A 15,281-nucleotide genomic window follows, 5' to 3' on the forward strand; every position below is an offset into this window, starting at 1 on the left:
ATACAGAAATATATTTTAAAAACTGAAAAATAATCAACAACGACACCATCCCATTTACGTAGCACCTCCCAGGATCAAAACCACATCCGTGATCGATAGTTACTGTAAAAAACAACAATTAGGAGATTAAAATCCGATAAATATATCATTGGTCTAAAGTTGAATGCTCCTGAAAGCCTTCTTGTTCATATGTTTTCAGGCGGGATAAAAAAAACTGGGCACTCAACTGGCGAACGTGAAAGAGTGCGGTGAGTTCCCAAGACCTGCAGCATCATTAGAAAAGGTCCCATCCCTCTCATAGAGCACTGGAAGAGAGTGAGTTTTTTTTAATAATCCTGAATTGTTGGTCTCGAATCAACCCATCCTGCCTCGGGGGGATCTATAAAATGATCACCGCTTTTTGGGAAATTAACTGTGGTTATCCTACTGATAGACCGTCCCTGCAAGGGGAATGTGGATTTTTCACCAATGGCTCAAGTTCTACAGTGGAGATGTACATTTGCGAATGGCACTATTGGCATAGGTCTGAGTGTGGCACTGCTGCTGCCGCTGCTTTCATCAAGGTTGACGAGTTGATCCATGATGCACGGCTGGCGCGGAGAGGAACTGCAACGCAGGCCGTCGGGGCCCGTGTGCATCTTGAAACCGGTTTTTTTTCCCCCGAAGGAAGGCGTCTGCGCGTTTCACTCCAGAATAATATTGTCACAGTCGCGGAGCTTCGTAATTACCTTCCATTGAGCAATTGAAAGACAGCTTTATCTTAAAACAAACCCACGGCGGCATTCTCACTCGAACTGCAATTAGAGATGTCGACGCTTCCTCTACCACTCAGAAATGGCGAGCAAACGATATTTATTCATCACTGGCAAGCATCTTTGCTGCACTAATTGGGTACTAGAGGGAACCATATTGAGACACTGTGTTTGTTATATTTGCAGTCTGAATACAAAGGTAAGCCTTAATTATCTTTGTGATGTTTTTTTTCAGTCACGCCAAATTATTTAAGCCAATGCGTTTGCCTGCCAAATATATATACATCTCAATCACCCCACCATGGCCAGAAATAGAACTCAGCTAGTGAGTTTAAATCGCAGCCATCTAACCACTGCGCCAATGCTCCATCCTGTATACATGATATATGGAATCTTAAACTGCTGTTCTATAAGGATATGCAAGAAAGTTGTAGATGCAGCCTGAAGCTTTCATATCATCATATTTATTTAAATGAAGAAAAATTTGATAAATAAGCAATAAACATTGTATTTTGTTGATCCTGAATGAGATTTTGAAAACATGTAAAGAGCACGCCAAGAAATAAATATCTTATATCACCGTTAGAACGATCGTATTTTGTTTTTGTTTTAACTACTGCATGACCTGCAATTGGAGCCTGCCTTGATGGCTGATAAGTCCCTTATTCTCGAGGGCAGACACTCTGTGAGAAATGTAGGGTACTATCAGAACGAAAATAAAGATAACTTTGATAATGCAAACAAAAAAAATAAAATTACGAACACAAAAAAAGACGGCAAAAAATACACCGTATTTCACGCCACACGTACGCACGCATGCACACACACCCACGCACACAAGGGGCTACTGTTGTCGTACAATGGCAAGCCATATTCACGAGGCGACACAAAGGAGCGGCTGTGATTGCATGGCCGCTAGACAAATGATTTGAAATGCACCACAAAGCAGGCCAGCGATAGGGGGTCATGAACGTCGGCAGTGATATCGGCGAGGCGAATCGTTGCGGAATTATTGGTGGCAAACACCCAAGGAACTTTCCACCTGCTTGATTCGATGCTCAGATCTCTGCGTCAAAACAAACACACGGGGCCGTATAGCCGAGAACAGGAAGTTATTTTAGACTTTTTTTTTGGTTGTTCTTTAAAAAAATTCCTGTGTTACATCACAAAACAAAAACTTGAAACTGTGTCCAAGCTGCGAAAGGGCTCCGTTTGGTATTGTAACAAAGCCAAATGTGCTGCTTTCCTGGCCGCGTAGTCAAGATATTTTCTCGGGTTTATCTTTACGGCATTAAAGCTTTGCAAACATATGATACGGAGTATTTAAGCTCTGTTCCTTTTACATTTCGAAGCAGTTGTGAAATCTCAAAGGAATGTAAGCTGAAATATCCGGCATCAAGATTGATTGATTGGCAGTTTAGGAACATTACAAAAGTCTGCTTTGCATTTTAACAAGTTACGTTTGGGACAAAAGCCTTTGTAAACAGCAGTCTATTGTTAAACATGAATACACAAACGCACAAAGAGAAACATTCCACTCAGGTGCCTTCATATCCCCTTGTAAAACGTATGATGCTGTATTTAACTGCGAAATGCATTCCTCATCCACTGCTGTCATTTAAATGACCAAAACCAATGGTCACATTAACCTAACGTTCAAAATGACCGCCAGTGCCTGTCATGTTCAACACAAACACCGTTAACCAGACAACACATTTATAAACAGACGACTTCTTATGAAGTTGTCTGTATGAATCACATGGCGACACTTTGGGGTAGCTATAAACCCCACGTAAAGTGATCAGCCTCGGGTGATAAAGCGTGCAGGAGGAATAACTGATGGATAGAACCCAAAGGCAACATGGGATGACGATGCACCACCATCGCTGGGCTCCACCAGACCAGTTCTCCTGGGAGCTACATGGGCTGCATGCGCCCACCTGCTGGAGTAAGCGCTGATAATGATGGTGATGAAGCCACTGCCAGTGCATTATAGTTTCTCAGTAGGTGTTTGTGTAAGTCTATAGGTCTCTGTGCGAGTCTATAGGTCTCTGTGTGAGTCTATTGGTGTCTGTGTGAGTATATGGGTCTCTGTGTGAGTTTATGTGTCTCTAGCGCTCATGATGAAGCCACTGACACTGCTAACAACAGACGAATTTAACCAAATAAAGGTCCCGAAGAAGGAAAATTGAATCTGATCATAAAAAGTGACGTGCTAAAGAGCACCATGTCGGTGCGTACTATCTGCTGTGCCATGGATCAGAAACACGGACGGTGGTAGAGAAAACGGAACGAAAGTTGAACAGTGCACAAAGAAATATGGACAGAGGCATGACTGGAATTACATTGACAGATAAAACGAGGAACACGCGGATTAGAGAGCACAGTGTTATAAAGAAATCATGTTGACTGTTGAGAAAGTAAGTGGCCTTGGACAGAGCACGTCATGGCTATAAGGCACAATGGCCGGTGGTCGGAACTAACGACAATATGGCAGCCAAGGGTGGGAATGCGTTCAAGAGGACGTCCATCACAGAGATGGAGTGATAATATTATCTCACATGGAGGTACCGAGTGAATTGTTACGTCAAAGGACTGCGAGAAATGGCGATGCCTTTGGGAAGCCTCCCATCCACATGAGACAGGTCATGGCTGATCAAAATGATGACGACGATGATGATGATGTTCGGCAGTTATTTCTTTACTGAGCGGCACGTGGCCCGGACACCCCACCTTCTCGTAGGCGTCGTAGATGACGTCGAAGCGGAACGCCTGGGGCATCTCACTGGCGCGGTAGTGTGACCTCTTGAGCACGTGGTCCAGCGTGCCATCCGTCGAGACGCTCACCACCGTGGACACAAGCGGTCGCACCATGCCGGCCGCCTGTGCGCACAAAGACAAAGATCCCCTGTATAGCCTAAACAGACTGTCGGGCCAAGTGCTATTTGCGAGCACCTATTAAGGCCAGTACGGCGCATGAGCGGGTGGGTGGCCAGAACGCCTGGCCACCTTTGTCTCCCTAGCGGCGATGTTTACACACCGCAACAGGTACCCATTTATGGCTGAGTCGACTTGGAGGAGGCCCAGGACCAGTTTAGACAATTGTCACTAGTGATGGCTGGGTCGCTGGGTTAGTAGCGCAGCAGGCTAACCACAACACTACCACTCCCCACACACACAGACCCACTTACACACAGGAATACAATGCAACCTTCGGTCACGCTCATAAAGCATTACGCTAACCACTGCGCCATCACTCCCCAAAGACACGCGAAAAGAGTGCGCGGAAACTGAATGCACGTCCGCTATCGTACATGCACAAAGAAAAAAGAAGTATGTGCACAGAAACATCCCGTGTATACGCATAAATCACAAAATAAATAAATACACACAAATTTACCGTCAAGTATACCACATCAAAATATGCATTATTGCACTCCGTTACATCGCTGATGGCAGAACTCTGCCTGCCAGAATTCAGTTTTGTGCTGTGTGCGTTTGTGACCGTACGTGTGGCATGTGTGGCATGCATGTGTGCGTGCGTATGCGTGTGCGTCATCACACCAAGACTCAATGCCAGTCCTTGATACACAAAGAGACAAAGATTCACTGTGTAGTTTTACCCACTGTTGGGTCAAGTGCCATGAGCAAGGATCTATTAAGGCAGGTACAGCACACGAGGACGTGGTGTGGTCAGAGACACACCTTTGTATTTCAAATTATAATTTACGGCTATGTGTCGATCCACTGCTGGATGAAGGCCTCCCTGTACCGCGTTGTTCGTTGCTTCTCATTTGTTCGGCCACGTTTGTGCAGTTTAATCTCCACCGTTAGCCTTAATATAAAAATGTACACGTGATAATTTCCATACACCTTAAACAATCAAGTCTTACTTACATGAACAGACCTATGCACATATGGTGACAGTGAACATTGTGCTTAATCGATGAGCTGACACATCGATAAGGTGCCTGCTAATTTTACGTACAGCCCTTGTCAGCTCAATGGTGGATGAAGACCTTTCCACACTGTGTCGATTATGAGGGTTGTTTGATCAACCTTGACCAGGCCAGTCTGGTCAATTTGTATTAGTGAATGGGGGGGGGGGGGTTGTTTGACCATACTTCACCACGCCGGTCAGTTTAGATTGGTTGGTTTGGGGCAGGCACGATTCAGATATCACTCACCACTGATGCCAGCCGTGGTCAGGAATAAAACTAATCTCGCCGGATTCATAGCGCAGTGTGCTAACCGCCGCACCACTACTGTCGTTTGCTCCAGAAATCAAACTGCCTGGTTTCCGTCTGCAAGGAATGTTCTACACTTTCTGGAGGTGATTTAAAAAAAAAACAAGCCACAAGAAGCCATTCTATTGCTGAAAGAAAGCCAAATTGCTTGCAGCTGATGCAGAACCAACACAGCTACATTAACTAGCTGTCTCCCACCACTGCAAACCTCTTACAAACAGGAAATAGAGATGCAATTCATCACATTGTGGTCACAAAATCACGATTAACATATTTTGTGATGCAATAACTTAAACAAATGGGGTGAGGCAGCGATAGCACAGTGGTTGGCACACTTCGCTATAAAATCCCCAAACCGAGTCCGAATCATTGCTGGCGAGTCATCTCTAAACTGCTCCTGCGTGCCCCTCCCCCCCACCCCTCTTTTCCGCCCACGCCCCTAAACATCTTCACCAAACCATACTGACCAGCGTGGCAAAGTATGGTTAAACATTCCCCATGACTAATCTAGCATGGGAAGGCCCCCATCCATCAGCGGATTGACAGAAGTCTCTACAAAAAAAACAACTATCATCTATTGATGAAGGAACGCGTTCAGATGCACTTCTGTGGCCGTCTGGAATGATCTTCCTTCCGATATTAGGAAGCCACTGGAGCTATGTACTTTTAAATCAAAATTTAAAACTTATTTCCTTAGACCTGTTTTTTTTATGTTCAGTTTGTTGTCCTTCACCCGCACCTCCAATTAGCACGGTTGGCTAAGTACGGTGCAAAGGAAGTTCAACATATATACAAGGCATCCCAATGCTGATAACACCACCCATCTCAATGCTGCATGCTATGATGTCACCTCTCCAAAAAATCTCAGTGCTTCCCTTGCGCGCTCTCTCTTACAGCAATTAATCTCCTGATGCGTCAATCCGATTGCCAATTAAATTACGTAAGCCACGCATCCTGACCAAGTCCACCAGTTTTCATTGTTGACGATGACTGCAAGAGATGACGGATTAGTCTCTAATCTACTTGATTCCCTTTTCCGCTCCTTCGAGATAACATTGGCTTGCTTATGTCCGTGTGCCTGTGTGGATTCCTCCATGCAATGTGAGCATCTATAATAAGCGGACGATAAACTTAAATCCCAAGTTTTTACTTAAGACTATATCATGCACGTATTCATATTCTCCCAAAATCTTTAGTCGCGGAAATCAAATATTATTTGAAAACGTGAATAGATAAGTAAAATTTTTGTTACAAAGATTGCGATGCATCGAGAAGGCGACTGAAAATTCTGCTCTGGTGTCGTTAATATTCAGCCAGGACCAAGTGGATTTGCACAATATTTCCTTTAAACTTTGCCTTAAAACATACAACAAACGACCATAATTATAAAGCAAGTGCAAGAAACCCTGAAGACAAATGAACATCGGCCCTGAAAACAAACAGCCGTCAAAGATGGAATAAACACCAATAAACCAAGGCTTGTGCCAGGTCAACTTAACCTCGCTGTTCGGTGGATTAAGGCTTTCAACGATATAAACATGCGATCACTCAAGTGGCTACGGAATGTACAGACCTTTTTCTCATGGGCATTCCCAATTTCTGACAAAATTGTTTACTGCAACGTGCAGTTGTTTTCCCGCGACTTATGACGGCGTGGGAGGAATGGTAACGAACGTGTCCGTAAAGCAGCGTGTAACTTAAAAAAAAACACCCTATGCTGGGTAAATATGAACCCCTCCAGTGAATTACCACAGCCATATCGCACCTGTCAACAAACGCAATTAGGGCTGCATTATTTGCAGACAATACGATCTCCAAATCACAATTTATTCACCCATGTCAGACTGCGTCATCTGCGGAGCAACGCGGGAGCAGATAACACAGTCCCATGAAAGCATTTCTGGAATCACGGAGGCCTGCAATTAAAGGATGTGCATTGCCCTGTGCCCGATTCGTCAAGATTAAATTCACAAACTCCACGGTCTGACCTTTTACATAATCGCCGTGATGCTTGTGGTGCGACGGCAGTGGCAGAAAAAAAGCCACAAAAAACCCCACAGAGAATCAATGGTGGCCAAGGTAATCTCTCTCCATTCCTTTTGTACGCACGCAGAGTGCATGTGTGTGGGCGTATCAGTCAGTTCTGCGTCGCCAGAAAGACGGCTCTCTCGACGTGTTAATGAATACGCCTGCACCGCTTATCGCCGCATCTTATCTCGGCAGGTGCGCTGGAGCTGCGGCTTGATTATGGCTTGTCACGTCTGTTATTTGATGTCTGAGAAATTGGGAGCAGTTTGTTGCTAGCAAATTGGGACAATGTTTCTGCTTTTCTCCCCAGTGAGAGCAATTGCACATCGGGGGTGCGCATCTTTTACTACTGATAAGTCTCCTCTGCTCCCCGGTTTCATGAACACCATAATCCGTGGGGTTCATTGTTGTTTGTCAGAATCTTTTTGGACTTTTTGTTTTATTATTGAGTCACTGTCCTGGTTTTTAGTTAATGAAAAGCTGTTTTGGTAGATTTTGCATTTTGTTAAGTGTGTATAGCCCTGGATTAGAAGGAATAATGCCCGGGTAATCAGATTTTTGTACATTAAGTAAATGTATCCAATTGCACCACTTGCATTGAACATCATGGCCTCTCATACAATTGGACCATAGGCTCTCCAAACCAAGTTAGTCATGGGCAATATTTGACCACATTTCACCATGCTGGTCAGTGCAAATAAGCTCAGGGGTAGCTGCGAAGACTGGTTGATGTATAACCTGCCACTAGCCTTGGCTGGGAATCAAACTCAGAATGCTGAGCTCATAGCGCAGCAACATTCTAACCACTGTGCCAACACCCACCACCCCAGGGCATTTATCATGGCTTATCCAAATATTTACAAACTGATAATAAAACAAATGTTTTTTTTTTGCTACTTTAGTGATCTCACACTGCCTCAATTACACAGCTTGAGGATTTAAAACCCACAAGCGTTTTGGCTCGCCAGCTAAATACAGCAAACCTATATGTTAGTCTGTCTTTTCCGCAACCAAAATAAACATAATCCGCTATTATCCTTTAACATGTACTTTAACATGTTGAAGTGCTTTAGTCGGGCGGCGAGAATCCAATGGCAGTAATTTTAAAGTATTTCAATGCTCAATCAAGCATTAAGCTGCCTCAAGTTCCATGGTAGTCCTCAGCCAGTGGTATAACTTCCATATTCCAATAACAGACATGTTTGTCCAAAGCCCATACAATTGACTTTCCAGAACACCACGGTGGCAAGATGTTAACTACCTCGCCTGGTATACAGGAGGTCGTGGGTTAAATCCTGAGCCTGATGCCTGTATATTTGGAGTTTGCATGTTCTCCCCGTGGTCGCGTTTATTTTTCTCTGGGTCCTCTGGTTTTTCCTTCCACATTTAGAAACGTGTGTTTAGAGAATTTGGCTGGTATACATTTTCACATAAGCCACTTTTCGTTCAGCTAACATTTGTGGCCAGGTCGCTTTTGAAAAAGAGCTATGTAGCTCAGTGGGCCTTACTGGATAAAAAATTTTTTTTATATCTTCTTGGTTCTTTCGGTAAAGTCACGTTGAAGGGAATTTATTTTTTATAGTTTTAAAATAGTTTATATTTGATTGACCCTGGAGGGATTAGAAGCCGAGTTTATGAATACGATTTGAACTCACCACATTTCAAGTGAGTTGATTCCTTTGCTACAGGATCATTGGGTCACAGTGAGATTCGTCGCACCACGACACGTCGCACCGCACCACTCCGGAGACTAGTGCCACCCACCCCGACATCCCGCCCGGCCTGCGCCACTGACAGCAGCGTTTCCACGTCCACGAAGGGCCTCACGGCGTCATGCAAGATCACCACGTGCGGCCGCGTGCCGGGCCGGCGGGCCAGCGCGTGCAGGCCGGCCCTGATGGAGCGGTGGCGCGTGGTGCCTCCCTGCGTGAGCGTCACGCGGCCCTCGCACGTCAGGCCATCACGCTCCAGGAACGAACTCAGGGTCTCCATGTGGTCTGCTGCGACCACGACCACCACGTGCTCGATCCACGGCGTGCTGCGGCGGCGGGTTTGGGGGGGATTGGGGAGGAGATGTTGGGGAGGGGGGTTGGGGGGGCCCCGCAAGGAGACACACACAGACACCGCAAGCACATCGATCGTCATCAGCCACCACAACAAATTCACGCATACACAAACACACGGATTTGCACACACACACAAATTGGTATATATGCACACGGTCAACCGCGTGTATACACCATCGTTAGCTATGATTAATACACGTTCGGATGCATGCCTAACCAATCCATTGCAATCTCTCACAATAACCAACATCATTATCATTATCCACCATTTTCAATTCACTGCTGGATGAAGACCTCTTCATTAATTTGCTTATTTTTGCTCACCCTGGATAGGCCCTTTGAGCTAAAAAGCTTTTTTTCAAGGGTGACCTGCAGGTCAGTGCCATCTCTCATAACCACAAACAGCATTATCAGCCATGATCAATCCACTGCTGGATGATGGCTTCCACAAGCCGTCACCATCTCTCAAGCCGTCGCCATTTAGTTTAGTTAGTCTCGCAATGGCCAAAAAGTGCACGCAAAATTAATCCACCGAATGCAGAGCAATACGGATTCACATTGAGAATTAAATGCAAACGCATCTCCAGTCTACACAGATCGATGAGCATAATTATTTTGAAGAGTGAAAGCAGCAGTCAGTCATTGACAAGGAAGAATGTTTTTAGTATTGATTTTGTTTATTTGGGAAAGAATATTTCGGCCTGAAGCTGTTTTACAAGAAATGAACGAAGAACATTTCACTAGGGGCTTCGACAAAAAGCCTTCGTTACTGCAGCGGAGTGCGCGGGTCCATGTGCTCGACAACTGTTCTCATTGTTGATCTGAAGCTTTCGTGGCTGCATGAATCCATACTCTTTGGTTCTTTCGGTAAAGTCACGTAGGTAGAAAATAAAATAAATACCTACGTGACTTTACCGAAAGAACTAAAGTGTAACTGTTCTCATATTTATTTGGTATCAATCAGTCTATTTGTTTCAAAACGAATGTATGATTTCGATTTCAACTGAGGTCTTGCTTTTATAAGTGTTGATGACTAAATTAATTTCCCCAGAGTAAAATGAATTTAGACAGACAACAAAAACTAATCTAATTATTGTGATTCTGCGTTGGCAGCAGTGCAAAAGCACAATTGTGCTTTGGAGAAGAGCCACTGCCTGAAACGTCGCCGATATATATATTTAAATTTTCAGGCCAGTGTTATTTAGTTTAACACGTAGGCTTTCGCGACCAATATAATCCATAAGATAGGTTTTTTGGGTTAGATCGCGTAAATATACATTTTATATAAATTAACACTGCCATAATATAGGTGATTTTGGGTTAGATGGCATAAATTTATATAAAATTTATATTTACGTGATCTAACTCAAATGTATATAAAATGTATATATACGCGATCGAACCCAAAAAAAACTATATTATGGCATTGTTATTTACGAATGTTTTTTTTTTACAAAAGCCAAGCGCAGTGGTAAATTAAATTCACGAGTGTTTTCCGGAATCTGGTTGATAACGTTGCCGATGGTAGAGAAACCTTTCCGTAACCCCGCTTTTTAATTTGGTCGTCGATTGGTTTGGCCTCATAACGGAAATCTTAGACGCCACACACCAATCTATGACGTAACGCAAAAGAGAATTGTGACGTCACGCATAAAGGAGACCAGAAAATCAATGACGTCACCTTAAATCTCGCAACAAAATCCTGACTACGGTGACGTCACCAACACGGCGAAAGACCCTACGCGTCAGGGTGACGTCATTTCCCGAGACATTTTTTTTTATATAAACAAAATCAAGGCGCCAAAAAAGCAAGCTCAGACCTGAGGAAGGCGATAAGCGTGCGCGCGATGAGGGGCCGGCCGAGAGCGGCGCGGTACTGCTTGGGAGCGCCGCCACCCAGGCGCTCACCGCTCCCCGCCGCCGGAAGCACAGCCCAGGCGCGCAAGGCCGCAGGCTCCGGCCCGCTCTCGCCCATCGCTTCTGTCTGCGGTCACGGGGTCGCTGTCTTGTCTGGTTCAGCTGGCAGTGGACCGCGGCTTCTGTGCGTAGGCGTGGAACACAACAAAAGTGCTCGTATTCTTGTTTTTTTCGGTAAAGTCACGTAGAAGGGAAATCATAAAATAATACAATTTCCCTTCTACGTGACTTTACCGAAAAATCACATAGAAGGGAAATAAAATAATGAAATTATAAAGCAATAAAATAATAAAAATAGAAAACAATAAAATAATTTTATTATTTCCCTTCTACGTGACTTTACCGAAAGAACCAAGAATATGAATCCCTGCAGTCACGAAAGCTTTAAATCAAAATGTAACGGTGCTCGTGTCAACAGCTGCTGTCTGCGACTAGCGCGGCTACACGAGTTCGAATCCCGCAACATCTGTGACCGATTATTTTAACTGGTCCCGGGCCTCCTCCTCTAGGTCAACTCGGCCTCAAATGAGTACCCGGCGCGGTGTGCAAACATCGCCACTTGGGGAGACAAAGGCGGTCGGGTGTGGTGCTGGCCACCCACCCCCCTCGTGTACCGTTTCGTCCTTCATAGGTGCTCGCTAACAGCACTTGCCCCAACAGTTCCTTCTCTTAAGGGGATCTTTGCGGGCAGTGGTCCGTGTGAAATGTGCGATCCAGCCCCCGATACTTTTAACACATCAGTTTAACACAGTACTTGGGTTGTTACAGACTTTACTGTGGGGGGCCTCTCGGGACCCCCCCCCCCGCGCGCAAGCCACCCCCCCGCTCAGCCCCCTCCCCCCCCGCTCAGCCCCCTCCCCCCCCGCTCGCGCTCACCCCCCTCGCCCCCGCTCGCCCTCCCCCCCACCCCGCTCGCCCTCCCCCACATGCACCCCCCGCTCGCCGCACCCTCCGCTCGCCCCCTCCCCCGCTCGCCCCCCCCCCCCGCTCGCCCCCCCCCCCGCTCGCCCCCCCCCCCCGCTCGCCCCCCCCCCCGCTCGCCCCCCCCCCCGCTCGCCCCCCCCCCGCTCGCCCCCCCCCTTCCCCGCTCGGCCCCCCCATTCGCCCTCCCCCCACATGCACCCCCGCTCGCCCCTCCCCCCGCTCGCTCGCCCTCCCCCCCACCCCGCTCGCCCTCCCCCCACATGCACCCCCCTTCCCCGCCCTCCTCCCCCCACCGGGGTCCCCAAAGTCCCGTGAAGGGGCGTGACTTTGGCACCCCCCCCCCCACACTTCATGCCAAGTGGGGGATGGGGGGGCCGCGTGTGGCCACGCCGAGCTGGAAGCGACCCCGGGGAATGAATTGGTTGACGTTTAGGACACTCACTTCTCGCCAGGCGCAAAGGCGCCTCGAGATTCCCGGGCAAAAAAAAGGCAAGAGGAGGCGGTGCAAGCGAAGGGGGCGATTCCTGCCGAGAGCCGACCGAGAAGAAGCGATGGCCGCTGAAGTTGTCGGCTTTGTTCGCCGAGCGGCTCATTCGGAGTCGCGGGCTCTCACGGGTGGCGGCTCATTCGCCGTCGTGATTCCGTGTTCCACGCCCGCTGTTCGCAGCGAACGGCAGTCGACAGCTGCACTCCGCAATTATAAAATTCTGCATTCATTGCAAGGTGGCCTTTAGTGCGGACCCCCGACAGTACACAAATGTGAAACACCCCCCCGCCCCGCCAATCATCGTGCTGTCAAACCCACAATGTTTTCAAATGTGTGTTAGAACCTCACACTGAAGATGTCTTATCGGAGAAAATAATTGAAGAACACTGAAAGAAACTATGCTCGCCACGACGCAGTTATTCCAGAGTAAATTAGATCCAAAGGGGGCAACAGTGCCGGCTAAAATAAGGGCGTTTTCGCGGCCTCAATCGGTACCTGGGAACCACTCCATCACTCGAAACTTAATTCGGCCTGAATCATGGCTTGATGTGTGTTGTCTCTATTCAGGATCGACCGTATCGTGCAGATCTGCCACCTTAGTGAAGTACAAGCAGAGAAGCCCCTTTGTCAATGCCACTGCTGGATGAGCTGCTCCCCGTGCGGGGTCGTGGTTGTTATTTGACCGTACTTGACTTTGCTCAGCGCTGGATACACATCCTGTATATGCTCGTTAAGGTATCATGAGTGCAATATCGCTCTGCCACGCGATCTGTCGCATTATCCATTACGTTACGAGTCCGTTTCAATACGATTGTGAATCGTCCGTGCTGGACAGCCATACATGACAACCTTAAATAAGCCGGGTCATAACACAACAGAATAATTAGCATCGCTGTGAAAAATAATAAATAGCAAAATAGATAGATTAATCTATCATGTCTCTCCACGTAATGAAAAAAAAATGTTTCCCCAAAACCGATTGTTACATTCAGTGTCTCATGCAGTCAGGCTTGCTTGAATTAATACCGGTCAATTGCAGGATGTTATATCTTAAAGATATGAGTCCTTAAAGATATGAGTCATTGATCAACGCAACATATGATAAATACATGGCACAAAATAATTATTAGCGTCATTATATATGTCTCTGCCACGTTGTCCTTTCCATCAAAATACAGTTTAGCCATCTGTAGGAATCATCAGTGCTACGTATCCCTAATACCATACCTTGATGATGATGATTACCATATTCATTACAAACGTATATAAGCCAGGTCACATACTTACACCTTGATCTTGAGGTATGCATTCCCCTAGTAACACAATGTGACTGGCATTGGCCAAACACCTCAATGCTGAACAATTACCTGCAAATTATTCAATTGGGATAACAAAAGAACATCACCGGCAACTGCGATCATTTGGCAAAACCCCCCCTCAAAGAGAGTCTTGAGACCCAGTGAAACTTTCCTGGGTAAGCAAGCGCAATCATAATAAGTTTCGCCTTTCATTAGGAATGATCAGTGTGATACAGCCCTCCCCACAGTCTTGCTGACAATAAGCTTTGTCGGGGTCATTGCCGAAGGAAAGATGGTTCCCGCAGACAGGCAGGGAGGACGTCCGTTCAGACAGAGACCATGAGGACTCGGGCATTGGGCCGCGGGCGAGTAAATTAAGCCGACTTATTTTCGAGTCAATTTCCACTCTGTCAAGCAGACTGGCTCCTCGCAATAGAAACCTGTTAGCCCCGGGGGTCTAGCAGACTTGGAGTGAGTGATGGGGAAAGTATTTTATAATACGGCACTGTGTGTATGTATTAGCAGCAAGGCAATGGGCAATTTAGGGGATGGTCGTTGCTTATTTAACAAAGGATCTCCCACCAGTATGGGCCCTCTACGTAGCCCAGAGCCCATGGAGCCACTGTGGCCCATGGGCTGTGGTGCAGTTGCACCGCCTGCACACTACACAGCTACGCCAGCCACTGCCTCCGCAACATCAAGCAGAGTGCTGTAATATGCGCACTAGTAACATCTGTGCCCACGACAAATAAAGAGTCTGATGGTTAGTTTGTGTACGATACAGGGTACAATGTGGACTGAATTAATATTGGTTATTAATGGCATAATTAATGAATGACCAGCGTGGTGGAGAACGGTCACATTAATCCGAATCTATGACGTAACGGCCCTCCTCCAGCAGTGTATTTACGAAATGGGTGTACTAATATTAAAACCTGGAATAAAACAAACAGAAAATTCGCCCAAGGAAGATAACCATGCCTACCCACCACGGATTATGTAACGCTTTCCAACATGCGTCTGTGTGCTCTGAAGCATTGCATGATCGGCAGTAATGGCATAGCGCTTACGCCAGGCGCACATACAACAGCTCCTTAGTTTAACACGTAGGCTTTCCAAACACACATTCATTATGAAGCCCCTTCGTCCACGATGAGAGAGAGAGAGGCTCTGCCGGGTTAACCCCTACTAGCCGTTCCCGGCGGGGCGGGGTCGCCCAAGTAACAACAACAATAATAACAATAACGATGCAATGTATATGTCCGACAATATTTTACAGACGTAATAACCGTAACTCTGAGTCCCTTGAGTGCTGGATTGCGTCTCCAAGCTTCGTGTAGCACCTTTGAGCGATTTGACCAGTCTTCTGCAGTGATTCTATTTTACATCGAAGATGATTGCGTCAGGAGTAGCGTAGTGCTGCATCGTTGTCCATCTCTCGTGTTAGTCCCTTGCAACAGCACACGTGTACACACAAGTTTAATTCAGTTTTGACAACTCTTACAAGAGTTATCGTGCCCTCTCCCATTACAGACGGGCATGCAAACGGGTGAACAGAGCGA

At 46.5% G+C, this 15,281-nt stretch overlaps 1 protein-coding gene across 7 annotated transcripts in view; it reads right to left on the reverse strand.

Moving 5' to 3' along the window:
* The window catches only part of LOC144933443 (D-ribitol-5-phosphate cytidylyltransferase-like), a 103,384-nt gene extending 90,886 nt beyond the window's left edge, over nucleotides 1–12,498 (reverse strand). For 5 of the 7 annotated variants that reach the window (XR_013637059.1, XM_078858197.1, XM_078858236.1 and 2 more), the window contains exons 1-4: nucleotides 12,377–12,498; nucleotides 10,914–11,132; nucleotides 8,792–9,065; nucleotides 3,486–3,635 (exon numbers count right to left, since the gene is read on the reverse strand). Coding sequence is in view for 6 of the 7 variants with exons in the window: in XM_078858197.1 (XP_078714323.1) it covers nucleotides 3,486–3,635; nucleotides 8,792–9,065; nucleotides 10,914–11,068 (579 nt within the window). In the remaining variant the exon portion in view is untranslated. Of the gene's footprint in view, nucleotides 1–3,485; nucleotides 3,636–8,682; nucleotides 8,760–8,791; nucleotides 9,066–10,913; nucleotides 11,133–12,376 lie in introns of those variants that run through there. The other 2 variants (XM_078858206.1, XM_078858255.1) reach the window with 2 other exon arrangements.
* Nucleotides 12,499–15,281: the final 2,783 nt, after the last annotated feature.

The sequence above is a fragment of the Lampetra fluviatilis genome, chromosome 1 (genome assembly GCF_964198595.1).
Source record: "Lampetra fluviatilis chromosome 1, kcLamFluv1.1, whole genome shotgun sequence".
In the NCBI taxonomy this organism is placed as follows: domain Eukaryota; kingdom Metazoa; phylum Chordata; class Hyperoartia; order Petromyzontiformes; family Petromyzontidae; genus Lampetra; species Lampetra fluviatilis.